Source organism: Corapipo altera, unplaced genomic scaffold (assembly GCF_003945725.1).
Source record: "Corapipo altera isolate COAL_440 unplaced genomic scaffold, ASM394572v1 23, whole genome shotgun sequence".
NCBI classification, from domain to species: Eukaryota; Metazoa; Chordata; class Aves; order Passeriformes; family Pipridae; genus Corapipo; species Corapipo altera.
Genome location: NW_020884878.1, coordinates 9,425,002 through 9,439,434, shown reverse-complemented (window position 1 = coordinate 9,439,434; position 14,433 = coordinate 9,425,002). Strand labels below are relative to the sequence as shown.

Below are 14,433 nucleotides of genomic sequence, written 5' to 3'. Positions count from 1 at the left end.
TATGCAAAAAATTTAGAAATATTTAACTACTCCAAACAAATTCTTGAATTTCATTGTTTTACAAAATGCAGACATTTCAATATTTAAAGTAAAATCATTATCACATTTGCAGGTGTATGGATCATGTTCAGTAAGAGTGTTTTGTTCATAACCATCGAATAGCTTTTCGGTTTGTTAAAAAACCTTTCTTGGCAACTCAGTTAAGGAACTCTAAATGAAAGCAAGCAATGGATGTTCACAATCAAACAATTAGTGAGCAAATGGTCACATCCCTTAAGCACAGATGAATTCACTGGGGACTGACCAGTGAGTCACTGATGATACTCATCATTAGGCAAGTATGTGTAGGATACACTGCATTGCTGAAAACCTACAGGATTTAGAAACCATGAGCAGATATTGGAAAGAAAATGGAAGCTGCCTTTCCATGGATGTGATGATTTGCTGCCATGAGTCACTGCTAAGATTCTTAGTAAGGATGTTTTTTTGTTTGTTTGTTGTCAAAAGATGGTTGTCTTTTTTTCAGGTACTTCCCAGGCACTCACTGATGTATTATTTGAAGCACCTGGACACTTAAGAAAACCCAGGATGACAGTTCTGTCTATCAGGACGGTATCTGACTAAGTAACAGTAGCAGCAGTAGTAGTGTTAGTTCAACATCAGAGAATGTGGAGAGAATTAAACATTGACTGTGTCAGTTTACAGCCTCTACAAATATGAAGTGTCCGTATATATAGCAACTCGTTTCAGTGGAAAATTCAAGTACAACAATATTTTCACAAATCTCCTCATGCTAACAGAGAATACAGTAAGGTATCCATAGGCTTCCATTTCCAGGAAATATGTCAAGAGTCAAATCTCATTTTGTGTATTTTCTAAGTGCTTGAAAATTTACAGCATTGAGGAGAACATTTGATTAATTCCTTCTCATACATGATACTTTTTGATTTAAAACACAAGCTAATCCGTACAAGACACATTCTGAAAACTAGTTTGCTGTAAAGACCAGTTTCACAAGTTTTGTGAGCTTTTAGGGTTTTTTAAACATTTCAAACACTGCAACAATGCAGAATATACACCCTAAAATTAAAAAACTGCTTGTAAAAATAAAATGTTGGAAAAAAATTTAGAATCGATTTCACTGAAAAGGCTCAATAAAGTGCAAGCAGTAAATGAGAGGGTTTACATAGTGAAAAGTGAAGTTTAATAAATTCATACAATCTATATTGCTGACAATGAGAGACACGCTATAAAAATGTTTTACCTTGACACCATGCCCTCATATAAAAATATATTCTAATTGCCTTGTAGTACAATTAGATCTTGATAGAATCGAAAATGAAAAGAACACTGAAATGCCACTGCTCCTTCTCAGCAATGTCAAAAAAGGAAGAAAATATGTAGAGTTATCCTATTGCAGTGTACTCTAACTGGATGAACTGGACTAGCTGAAATTACATAGTACGGTAATTGCAAATGAAAAAGATGCATTGCTACTTACTTGCATTGACTCCTCACCACTTCTTGAGAAGGTATTCAGGAGGTGCCACATTGCAAACATGGAACTCATTCCTGTGCAAAAGTTCTCACACTTTGAGCTCTCACTAAAGCAGAGCTCTCTAATTACTGGACAGAAGTATGCACTGCAGCAAGCATTTTTACATCAAAAAATACTTCATGTCATTAAATCTGCAGGTCTTTGTCCTCTCAAAAGTATCTCCTCCTGCTTGCAGCAAGTCTTTTAACTGAAATAACCAGGTCTTCAAAGTGTATCACAACTTAGACGATTCCAGCAATTGGAAACAAACCTTTCCAATATCACCTGTCACCCAATGAAGGAATTTGCTTTTAACTGGAACTTTTTTTTATGAAAAATAATAAAGCATACTGTAAAAGTCTTCCCAGCAGAGGGGACATTTTCAAATCATTTACCCTCCAGGCAGATTCTTTGGTGTTCAGGAATAGGGAGTATAGTATCAGCATGAATAAGCAACAATTATTTTCCTTCATACACTCCTGTTTGTCCTGTAAGGCCCATCATGCTATTGGCAGATATTAAATAAAAGAGAGGTAAACTACTTCTTCTTTACCGTTAGAGACTGAAGTCTGATCAATACCATTTGATGTCTCCCTTTCAGTGGAGATTTTCCATATGGCATATAGGCAGAATTTCCACTTATTATTAGCACAGGACTATGACAAACTTACATCCTGGTTAGTCACTCGAAGTTTAACCTCTTGAAATTCAAAATGAGTATTTTTGTATTCAAAAGAGCCTTTACTTTTTAGCCTCCAGTTTTTGCTAATATAAGATAAAAGAAGTTAATTATTGCACAGTTAGTGCCAAGCCTTTTAACCGCCCCAAAATGGTGCAATGTCAGGTGCTTAATAAAGCTCTGTGGAGACCCTGGTCACCTACTAAATAGTAAATAATGTCAGTACCAACTTTGATTTTTGAAGTTTTGCTGTCCTTTTTTTAAATCCTCTCACCCATTCCAAGTTCCAATTAAACGACCCCAAATATTCATTTTCAAATAACTGACAGAAAATCTAAATTAAAAATATCTTGTGAGAGCAGCAGCTTTGCAACAGTACGAACTTTAAACAAAAGCAGAGTATTAAAGTCTGTATAGCCTTTTAACTATGAAATTATGAAATAATTCATTTTTACTTCTGATTTTTCATTCTTACAAAAAACTTGGCCACAATTAAAATCAACTGCTGTTTTCCTGAAGAATACGTATTTTTAGCATTGTAGTTAGTGTAACAGAAGACAAAAAAATGTTTTAACATATAATGAGTTTAAATAAATTTAAGACACTTTTCTGTAGGATCATCATCAAATGATGCTCTTTTCAATAATTTGTGTAAGCTTCTAAACCACATAAAGGATAATGCACATTACATTTTATTCACACTATAAAAAAAGCACAATATACAGGCCATATCTTTTAAAGTGCAACACAACAGAACATTTCTGCAACATTCAGGTTCTTCAAAAACCCACAAAAGTAGGTATTTAATATTTAGGAACAAATCCTGTTTGGAGGTGTATCAACACTGAATCTAAACTCTGAATGGTTATCAAGCTTGTCCTTGCTGTAAGTGCCACGCTAAAAGCGATGCTAATGACCACTAAACAGTATTATCTTATCTGCTTCCATATTAGACAGCCTTCATGTCACATGTCCACAATGAAGGCTTTTATTCTTTAGTCAGTGAAGAGCATCTGCAGAGCCCTTTATTGAAGACAGTTCTTTGACTATGCTCAGAAAACCTCTTTAAAGTCCACTTAGCTTCACCATACAGGTTACTGTTTCAGATGTTAAATATACCAAGAAAAATATGGTAAATGGAACAGAGCAAGCATGTCTCTGAGTTGGCAGCGCATGCTTCACTACGTTTGGCACTATCTACCAAATGTATTGGTAACACACAGTATGAGCACGTACCAATTTGCTTTTCACCTCATAAGTATTTTTGGTTGGATGTTTTGTGAATAACAGTTGAAAACCTCATTTGTTCCTGAGATGAGCATGACAAAAAAGTGAGCTCCATCTAAAGCTGCCAACAGGACATTCCTCTGCATTTCCAGCCTTGCTACCTGTGTGCTGAGCCAGATTTACAATCTCAATCCTCCCCAAGGCGCCACTTCTGAGACTCTTCTTGACGCACATCTGGCCTGATCTGGTTTCTCATTCCACCTAGAACATTTGAGGTTGCCTCTGTTGCAACAATGAAAGGTTTCACCACAGTTGGTGGGATTTGGCGGAGGACTCCTCCTACTGCTCCAGTTACTCCTCTGTTTTCATGCTCACGAGCAGCAGTCTCATAGATGGTTTGGGCTGTGTCCGTAATCCCCTTTGAGAAATTAAAAGAAATCAGTTACACTGAAAAAGAAAAAGCAACCTCTCCTAATTTTAGGGAAATTTTAAACTGCTCAGCATTTCTCATCTTGGTGATTTGTATTATAGCTGTAGTACAACTATACTGATACAAATATGATTTAGTTGTTCTTCTGTGAACTCAGAGATGTAAGTATTTCATCTGACTTCCAGTGGCACATGTTGTGTGTACGGGAAAAAGTTGTGGGGTACTGGGGGCTATTAAAAAATGACAGAGTTCACTGGAAACTCAGCTGAGACCTTACTTCACAGACACCATACCATGTGTAACTAAAAGTACAATACAAAAATACAATAAAAAGAGGTCAGCATTCTAATTTATAACATGCTGTAAAAGCTTTCACTTCTTTTAAATCCAGTATTATGATTAAACTCTACCTCAGAACTAACAGTAACTCCAAAGGGAGCAGGAAGGGGGTGGGCAGGAAGTAAGGATGGATGATACGGTGCAGGAAAGCAAGTTTACAGGATTTACAGCAGTTGTAAACCATCACAGCTGTAGAGCACTCACGTCCTATTCACATTTATCTGCATGATATCTTAGTTTACTTCTGCTTTTTCCATGCAAGGTTTCTGTTGGTTTAAGTTTACTGGTGAAGACAGACTTGTTCAAAACCTAAATCATCTTCTTTATTTGGTCATCTTAAACTAGCATCTGTTAATCTGTTAGTCACTTTTGCACTCACCTCTTTTACGACACTGTAGGCTTTGGCTACACCTTCCCGTAGGTCTACTGGCTGATGAGCTAAACGATGGCGAGGGAATCGCTTGATCTTTTTTGCTTCAATAAAGGTAGGCCCTGGTGATACCATGTCATATGCAGTTTCTGCAGCTGCCTGAAGATCAGGAGCAAATGCAAAACATGTAAGAAGTCTTATGGTACCCAACCACAAATTTAAACTACTAATAGGGTGACATCATTGAAATAAAACAATTCTTATTCCACAAATAATACTCATTTACATAAGATTAAGGTTTTGTACAAGAACTTCTGGAATGGGTGTGGCTGTAACTATGCATTAGGTTCCATAATGAAAGAATTAATGTTGTGGGTTTAGGTGGGTTTTCTCCCCTTCTAATGTTTGTCTCTTCAAAGGCATCCTCTAATCTGCATGAAATGCTCAAGACAGAAACTGAACATTTGATCAATGGTACATATTTCTTACAAACACACAAGAACACATATAATCCCACTCATGAGTAACACCACTTTTTTTTTTTTTACTATATGTATATTCAAGCTTAAACACACACACAATTTTCGCAAAATCAGGTGGTAAAAGTGTATTTTCATTACGTATTTTACATTAAGGAACATAAATTTATTAACTCTTTAATCCAAGATTACCTTGGGATTAAATCCAGAAAACTTTATAAACTTTGTGTACATCAACACAAATAGTATTGGGTTTAGGTTTTGGGGTTTTTTTTACTTTGTTGGTTTTGTGGGCTATTTTGTTTTATTTAAATATGCACAGATAAGTTGAGATTTTTAAAAAAGGCAAGAATCTATTACTGGAAAATACATGTGTGAAGAACCCATCTTTATCAATATAAATGATCTTTTAGTGAAGCTGAAAATTTTAGTATTAAACTGTACATTGTAATACATCAAAGCCATAAGAAACATGTAGCAGCTTGGGTGTGCAGTAGTATTTTAACACAATTTTCCAACTATTGCATTTGATGGCATAGTTCTCACCTCACAGACTGATGCAAACTCTGCCCAGTCCATGCTTTCCTATTTATACAGCTGCTTTTTTTTTCCCTTTTAAATACATACTCCCAACCTCAAATTTACAGCATTAAGATATTAGTTTAATACAGAGCACTTAATAGGAGCATTTCTCATTTTATGTCTAACTTCAGAAGTAATACACTGTACCTGTATAGTCTGAACCATTCTGTTTGTCAGCTCCAGTGCTGCCATTGCAGTGGAAGTACCAAAAGAAGCTGCTCCTCTTTGAAAGCCCCTGACGATACGTCCGTCCTTCCGGTACTGCTCTATCGGCAACCACACCAAGTCCTTCAGACCTTGGACTGAAAGTGAAGACAGAACACCATAGTCAGAAAGTTCTCTTAAATAAGCAGAATGCCTTGAAAGGAAGTGAAAACAAGGGTCAACACGGTGGTGAGCTTTTTGGGGGGGAGAGGTGTTGTCTGGTTTTTAAGAAAACTGTCATGCGTCTGAGAAGAAATAAGAATTAACTTACCTAACTGCACTAGCGAATGCATAGGCCCTACTCCTCCCAAAATTCCTGGTAGCTGGTTTTTCTTTATATCATTAAGCCATTCACTGATGGCATAGGAGAACAATTTATCCACACCTAACAAACTAAAATAAATAAAATTATTATTTTTTTAAACATACAATTTCCAATAAGATAAATGCATTCATTAGTCACTGAAGTAAAAGATGGCATTTAAACAAAAGAAAAGCTTTTTCAAGTGTCATCTTTTGACACTTCAAGAGTTTATCACCAAGACTAGCACATACATCACTGTTCTGAATTAGATGTTATTCTTGAATAACATCATCATCGAAAAAAAACGAGACTCAAGAAATATTTGTAAAGTCAAAAAGCATCTTGGATTTCAGAAGTACATCTTAACAGAAAATTTGCTTTGCATTTGCTATGTTCAATTATTCACTATAAACTTGTTCAATTTGCAATAGCAATGTTCATCTACATTTCAATAAACTTACCCGTGTCTGTAACAAAGTCTCTTCAGCTTTAATTCTGAGCAGTTCAACTGAGCAAGCCCAATAAGAATCCCAGCCAGTGTTCCCTGTAAGTGAAATACTTTATTGTCACATGAATTTACTTAACCTGTTCAACTTGTGAGAAATAATTTCACCATCTCAACTCTTACTTGTAGGTATTTCTGTCCAAACAGATTCTCCCCCAGTCTTCCAAAAGCTACTTGTTACAGTGCTACAAATCACGTTACCTGAAAACTTCCAAGAGATGAAATTTGGCTTAACCTGCTACTCTAAGAAAAACATCTGGATACAAGACAGCTTCTTCAGAAATAATAAGCCATAATAAATTATGTAAACATAGCTCTGGCTTTAGTATGTTCCAGGTATTCTAAAGCTACTATATTTCATGTTTTGATTTCTGACAGCTGGGTAAATTGAAGAAGTTGCTGCTTTCACTCTTCCATATTTTCTTACTGATTCGCTGTGTCAAAGCACAAATCTGGTTGTGCAAACAGGATTTTTTGATGTCTGTTTCTAAACGCAGTATAACAACCAATGCATATTTTAAGAAGAACTATGAGCATTTTTTTGTATTTATAACAGATTCTGCCATTGCTTCTGAGGCCCACATGTTACTAGACTGCAAGGGAAGGAAACAAAGAGGAAAAAATGACATTTTATTCTGGTATTAATGAGGAAAAAAAAGATAAAGTGTAGAATTCTCATATCAGACAATGGAATCATCCTTTGAGGGGCACTGCAGCTATGTACTCTGATTTCAAGCCAATCATTGAGTTCATAAATGTGGCATGCAAGTTCCATTCGGAGTCAATTAGATCTGGAGGATCCACCCCTTAGGTTTCAAATTAAGAGTGAAACAAGGTTAAGCTTTATTGAAACTAATGAGAAGGAAAAAAAAAAGTGTTCTGTATTTGTCTTGATCACATCAATAATGAGTAGGGAGCACAAAAATATACCCCCACTCATGGGGGTTGGGAAAACCAAAACAAACAGCATCAAATTTTTGTTCTGTAGCATCAGCATTATACACAAACCTGATCCATCGATACATGTTTGCCGTGGTAATCAAGCCGTATTGGAACTTCTGATGTGAAACGAAATTCTCTGCAACATAAAAAGGAAATTTCATAGTGAGATACATGAAAAGGAAATAAAATTATTTATCCTTCTAAAAGAAACTCCTGGTTTCACATCCTCCTGGAATAGAATGCCATAGTCTTTTCTGTAAGCCATAAATCCTCTAGTTACTGTGTTGGTACTTCAGAATAAATGTACAAAATACAGTGGCAAATTCAGCTTTTCTTGGTTTGTTAACATCTAGTTCAGATTAGCATTTGAAATAACTTTAACAGTCCTGCAGAAGTACTATTAATCCTGCAAGTGAATGTCTTTCCTCAATTTTCACAGCACAATATTCAGTTAAAAATAAACAAAAAACACCAACAAACAAAGAAACGCCATAAAATGATGGCTCTGTAGGCAAAATTTAGTCCTGCAACAGGAACTCAATAAAAAATTCTGCTGGTGATGTATATGATGAAATAGAACCACAGCCATGCTCTTACAATTTGGCTCTGCATTGCTTACTAAAGCACACATCTGTTGTTCAAGGCACTTACAATCTGAATACACGTGAAAAAACTTCCACATAAGAAGCTACAGTTTTCACAGTCACTTCCTACTCAGGACTACATTAGAGTTTATCTTGTGATATTTTAATCTTATACCTCTCCCATGATATCCTTTTCCTTTATATACTTTCATCTCTGGTTATATTAGATTTACTTTATATTGTTAGATGTAAGAATATAAACAATGCTCTTTTTATTTATTTGTAAAACATCTCATTACTGGTTCTCTACATAGCAGAGTTTTAATTAATTTTTATTTCTTTGTGCACAGTAATGTTCAAAAGTTAGTAAAAGTCATTAGTTACTGTCCTGTGATAGAAATAAATACATCTGATTTCCACACCCAGTCAATGAAAAAACAAAAAAATGCACCTTTGCCCTATGGTCTGTATAGTTTATCATCACCTTTCCTTAAAACATTCAGCAGAACAGCTGTGTGTCACTGGAAATTTTGTAACGAAAGTTTACCTGAAAAATACCGGCTGATCACTGTATGACGTTGTTTCTTGTGAGAAATTATCATCATCTCCATTAACCACATCCACAGAGTCAATGCTACCATTTTCATTTGCTTGCTTGTGTGATGAGAAAGAAATGACTGGACTCGGTTCCTTAAGGCTGCTGACGTGCCTGGGCAAACTGCACGTAACTTCAGCACCAGGAGACTTTTTAACTAAGATAAGAAGTTACACACAGTAAACTGACTCACATTTTCCACAGAAAGATTGCATTTACACCATTAACTGTGTCCTTAGTAAGTTCTAATGCTTATTAGTAGGACTTATTAGCAGGACAATATTTAGACTTTTAGTTATTAACCAAAATTATTACATGCAGCTTAAGACGAGACTGATGCATCAGCATAAACAATCCCTCTGGTTTTAACGGCAGTATTGCAGAGTGCTTCATTACCTGTGCATTTCAGTATGACACCTCAGCAGAAATAGGTAAAGTGCAGCTGCTTACAAATGCACAAATATAGTTAATAGTGGAAATATGCTTTTCAGTATATACTGCTTTCGCCTCAGATGTTGTAGCTGATTAGAAGTACTCCTTTAGCTGCATACATACAGTATTTAATACCTCTTTCCTAAAATAGTATGTCTATCTAAATTTTGAAGATGTGTAACATAGAGTTCAGTATTATAAATAAGCAGCACACTGTATTTGTTTTATCTAATAATTACATCATATTATACACACAATTCTCAGTTTTTTCAGAAGCTCTTATTAAATATGCCCCAATTTCGGTGAAACCTTTTATACAATCAAGATCTCAGGTGTTGAAGACCTTTGTTGATAATTATAAAATACAAAGCTAAAATACCCAAAGACTCTATGTTCCAAAAAAATCAGTAATTCATGTTAGTGCTCAAACCCCAACACAAGTTTTTATACACACAAGATTCACATGTGAATTTACAGAACATGTACCCACATTAAGGGAGAACAAAGATGCACTTTTATGCTAGATTTTTGAAAAGTATACCTTCAGGATCTGGAGTAACTAAGAGTTCTACTTCTGTAGAAAGGCTAGTGAAAAAGTCCTTCAGGAAAAACAAGGCATCCTAATGACAAAAAATAAAATACAATCAGATTAAAATAAATACAAAGACCCAATTCTCTAAAAATATTATCTATTATTCCAGCTCTATTTCCACACAGTCATGAAACAAAACACATTTCTTCTTTTTGATCCTTTAACACATGTAGAAGCCACATAAAATCTAGGACAGAAATCAGGAAGATTGTCTGTCCACTGTCCGCTGCTACATATAACATGATTTCATGATCAATCTAGCTCTGTCTTAAAAATCCAGGGTTGTTTTCATCACTCCTACTGTAATTTTGGAGACTGTTCCAGAACCCAGGTGCTTTAATGGCTACAACATTTTCTCTCATTTCCAATAAAAGGGTATTTAAGTACAGTTTATATTCTTTTCTAATACTGTCAAAGTCAGTCAAATCATTACAGATCACCACTGCTTCATTAAAAGTCATTAATATCTGTGGTGTTAATGTTCTAAAGTTATTACATCCCATTTTCTTTTTCTGATAGATGCATCAGAAAAAGTGCATCTGGTGCCTTATTCATCCTGTCATTAATGATTTGGACTTTCTTTTCCATTTTTGTTTCCAACTGAAAAGAAAGACAGATTAAGTAGTAATGACAAGTATGTCTAATATGACTGCATGCAACCTGCCCCATGCTTCTAGATGAGCTGTGGTTCATTTCACAGAAGCTGTAAAGGTGAATTCTGTTCGTGGTACAAAAGATAAAAAGGCTTTAACTAAATCACCCAAGAGGGAACACATTTCCTCACTAGATGGTAGTATTTCCAAGCTATTTTTTTCTAGATGAAATTATTGCAAACTAGACAGAGTTCAATTTTTCTAATAGCAACATGAAAACCTCGTCTCTAACGTATGTTGACAGAAAGAGAAAGTAGATGTGGAACTCCTAAATTAATACTCAAAACCCAAACATCTCTCTGAAGACGACAAATTAAGCAAGAAATGCCTCAACAAAGAGTAATATGCACTTTATATTTGCATGCCCAAACATTATGTACCTTCTTTACTGCTTTAAAAAAAATCCAAATGTTTCTTGAGTACATCAAAAATACTTTGAACAAAGGTTTGCTAAGGAAAGTAAAACAATTTCTGTTCTTCCTGCCACTGCAGTTGACAGCAAGACCTAAGCCTTCAGAGTAAAGAAGCATTTCTTGAATGTCAAGTGCCCTTGACTAAAATGTTGTGAACCACTTCTGGTTTAATGATTAACGCTTTCAATTAAAAACAATGAAGCCACTTCATGAACAAAGCCAGATGATTCAAGAATAAGTACATGATTTTTAAAAGCCATGATTCCAAAACCTTTGATTATCAGAAGTCTCAGGAGGAAAACTTATTGAATAAACATCCTTGTCTACAGATATTCTAAGTTTTTAAATTAAAAAGCAAAAATGAACCCAAAACCCAACCTGGTCAATATTGAGGCGAAGTGGCATTAGGGAAACACGTAAACAACATTCCTGTGGGGATCTGCCAGACTCTGGACGGACATGTAATGCTTTAACTGTTAACTGAAAAAAAAAAAAAAAATAAACAGAAGCACTTACATTCACAGTTATTAAATCTCAGAACACTAACTAGGAAAAATATTTAATGCAAAACCTCTGTACTTATCTGATTATAATTGTTAATATTATTAGCAATTATAAAGTTAGTATTGAATAAAAACTTACTATGAATGTAATAAAAATTAGAGGAAACCCCCCCAAAAAAGTAATAAATCCTTTATAGAACTAGTAAGAACTTCAGTATACCATAAAACTACAACTTTGTGTGTGTAGCCAAGTCTCATCATACTCATACAAGCGGACATTTGTTCAAAACCAAATTGTGAAAACTACCAAAAGTTGTCCTGCACATCTACTTTTTTTAACTGGTAGAATCTCAACAACATTAATACCTGACAAGCTACCATTCAAACTCACTTTTGAATCACTTTTAATATCCATAAAGAGTCAAGCAAACTATCAACAAATTATATTACTTCAGGAACTCATGCTTTTTCTTGTGTAAGATTTCTAAGAAGAGTACATAACCCCCACGATGATAGTTGAACCACTGTAACTGTAAAAAATTAACATATTTCTAACATATTTCATAACTGTACCATGTTTGAATGTGCTTTTCTGGGCATCTCCTTACTGCAGTAGAGATAGAGAAATTTATTCATCTGTGATGTAGCTAAGCGATCTCTAATCTCCAGGTCTTGAACAATAAAAACCTGTCGGGACACTGGCTGCTCCAACAGACAGGATTCACCTTCTGCACCACATGGAGGGTATACCTCATGCTGGAATTTCACCTTTTACAACAGAAAGAGAACCAGCATAATCAGTTTCAGTGAAAAAAGAGCATTTAACAGCAGAATACTATTTAAAAAAACAAACAAAACAGAAATCCACACCACACATAGGAACTTTAACAGCTGTCTACTATTTTAAATCTACAGGAATAATATTGGGATTTCTGAAAACTATTCAGCTTTTCACATGTAGCAGTAGAAATCTTCCAATTTCTAGCTGGGTATATATTCATATCTTAGGATGCAAATTCCAGCCAAAACGAAGAGTCAGTATAAGACAATGAATGAGTTTCACTTTTTGTTTTAACACTGACTTTGCTTTTTCCTCTCAATCCTGACATCCTTCTTACTTCACGGTGAAGCCTGTATCAGGCAATCCTGCAATTCTTGAATCCTGCACCCTCTACACTTAGGAAAGTAAGGTTTCTTCCCTACCAATTGACTTCTCAAGTGGCTTCTTGCAGCCTTATTTCCTTTTTCATTACTCACTGTTGTCCATTAAAATTCGAATTCATTATTTTTCTTAATTTCTTAGTAATTCTGAATTATCTTCTTTTCCCTATCTCTTAATGCAGTTCTCATGTTCAGTCACAGAGCTGTGGTGACAGGTAAACCACTCCCTGTTCCACCAAACCACGCCAGATCCTGGCCTCCAGCAGAGGGCACACAGCAGTGGCCTCTACTGGCCTGATTTGCAAAGAAACATCCTCTGTGACACTGTCTCCTTAATAGCAATAATGTTTAAAGAAGAAATTAAGTCTTCCACAAAGTTAGGAGTACAAGTGGGGGGAAAAAATCTTTTTGCCTCAGTGCTAACACTAATTCATTAAATATCCACAAATTAAGAAATGGCTATACTTCTACATATGAAGTTTTCCAGAGGGAATATTAAACACTTCCTTTCTTTCCTCTTTTTTATTGCAGTGTCATATTGTTTCTAGAAAAGACACATCCACATATTCCTGGCAAGCTTGAAGTGCTAATTGGATGAATTTTAAGCTTTAGAAACCCATAAAGACCATAAAAGGCATTTATTTTTATGCAGTGCCTTTCATGTTTGTGGAAATGTTTTGTAAAGTCTTATTTTAAAAAGATTTTGTTATTGATCCATTTAACATGAACTCCTTGCCAGTATTCTTCCCAGCACCAGAAACAAGCATCTAGTTCCTATGTTAAAGCTAAGCACACCCTTAAAAAAAACAGTAAGATACTTATGCCTGAAAGGTGCTAAATACGTTAGGGGAAATAGCAGGAACAATATTGTGATATAACTGGATGTTATTTAATATACAGTTATCAAAGTGATATGCTGAGCATTCTCAACAGATCTAGACGTTGTTTATTTTGCTAGAACACTTAATTTCATAACAGTTGTATCTATAAGAGAGGAAAACAGAACAGCAGTTTTAAAACTTGGTTATAATAAAAACATTAAGAATACTATAATAGATATCCTTCATCTTTAGAAACAAGTTTATTCAGCAAGTAAATGCTATCCTAGAAAAGTAAATACACCTTTTGTTACGCAAATTCTACCTTCATCATCTTCCAAACGATTGCTTAGGTTTAGATACTGTTGAAAGAAATCCTACTGAACTCTAATGGAAAACTGTTATCAAAGGAATGTAGCATTCACACACAGAGAGTCATGGTTGAAGCTGTGTCTGACATTCACCTTGCTTAACTGTATTTCCATTAGGAAGTCAGGGTTTCTTCCTCTTCCCCCACATGCTGTATTCCGCCCATGCCTTGTTGGTGTATGAGAAGGAGAACTATGGGGACTTCTGGGGAAATAAAAAGAAAAAATACACTTTTGCAGATTAAAGTTATCTCACAGTTAATCTAAAACTAAATGCAATGGATGTAACTTATTAGTATTTAAATGGCTTTCAAAAAAACCCACTGAAATTGTGTTACTGTTAAACAAATAATTTCTTTTTGCTCTTCAAGTAATGCATACTTAAGTGGAATGCTACGTGTATGTGTCCCCCCAAATTACATTCAGAGAACATTTTCCTAATTTTGGTTGTGATAATTTTAATAACTCTTTATCTGATATGACATCTGGTAGACCTGACTCTTAAGTTCCTTAGGCCCTGATCTCTTTAGGAAAATTTGACTTCTAATATTACTAAAAACAAAATCCGTCCCTCCACCACGTCCTCCCAAAAAAAAAAAAAAAAAAAAAAAAAATCAGCAAACCCGAACCCCAAACCCAGCTTGTCCAGGTTAAGACATGGGAAAAATGCACTCTGGTGTGTGGAGTTAAACTGAAGAAGATTCTAGATGATCTTT

At 35.1% G+C, this 14,433-nt stretch overlaps 1 protein-coding gene across 3 annotated transcripts in view; it reads right to left on the bottom strand.

The window, feature by feature from the left end:
• Positions 1 to 1,173: 1,173 nt before the first annotated feature.
• The window catches only part of ATG2B (autophagy related 2B), a 48,051-nt gene continuing 34,791 nt past the window's right edge, over positions 1,174 to 14,433 (bottom strand). For 2 of the 3 annotated variants that reach the window (XM_027637651.1, XM_027637650.1), the window contains exons 32-42: positions 13,814 to 13,922; positions 11,944 to 12,138; positions 11,246 to 11,347; positions 9,751 to 9,829; positions 8,730 to 8,934; positions 7,665 to 7,734; positions 6,613 to 6,695; positions 6,119 to 6,240; positions 5,791 to 5,945; positions 4,592 to 4,741; positions 1,174 to 3,861 (exon numbers count right to left, since the gene is read on the bottom strand). In XM_027637651.1, coding sequence (XP_027493452.1) covers positions 3,631 to 3,861; positions 4,592 to 4,741; positions 5,791 to 5,945; positions 6,119 to 6,240; positions 6,613 to 6,695; positions 7,665 to 7,734; positions 8,730 to 8,934; positions 9,751 to 9,829; positions 11,246 to 11,347; positions 11,944 to 12,138; positions 13,814 to 13,922 — 1,501 coding nt within the window. In that variant the 3' untranslated portion in view covers positions 1,174 to 3,630. The remainder of the gene's footprint in view (positions 3,862 to 4,591; positions 4,742 to 5,790; positions 5,946 to 6,118; positions 6,241 to 6,612; positions 6,696 to 7,664; positions 7,735 to 8,729; positions 8,935 to 9,750; positions 9,830 to 11,245; positions 11,348 to 11,943; positions 12,139 to 13,813; positions 13,923 to 14,433) is intronic. The other variant, XM_027637652.1, reaches the window with a different exon arrangement.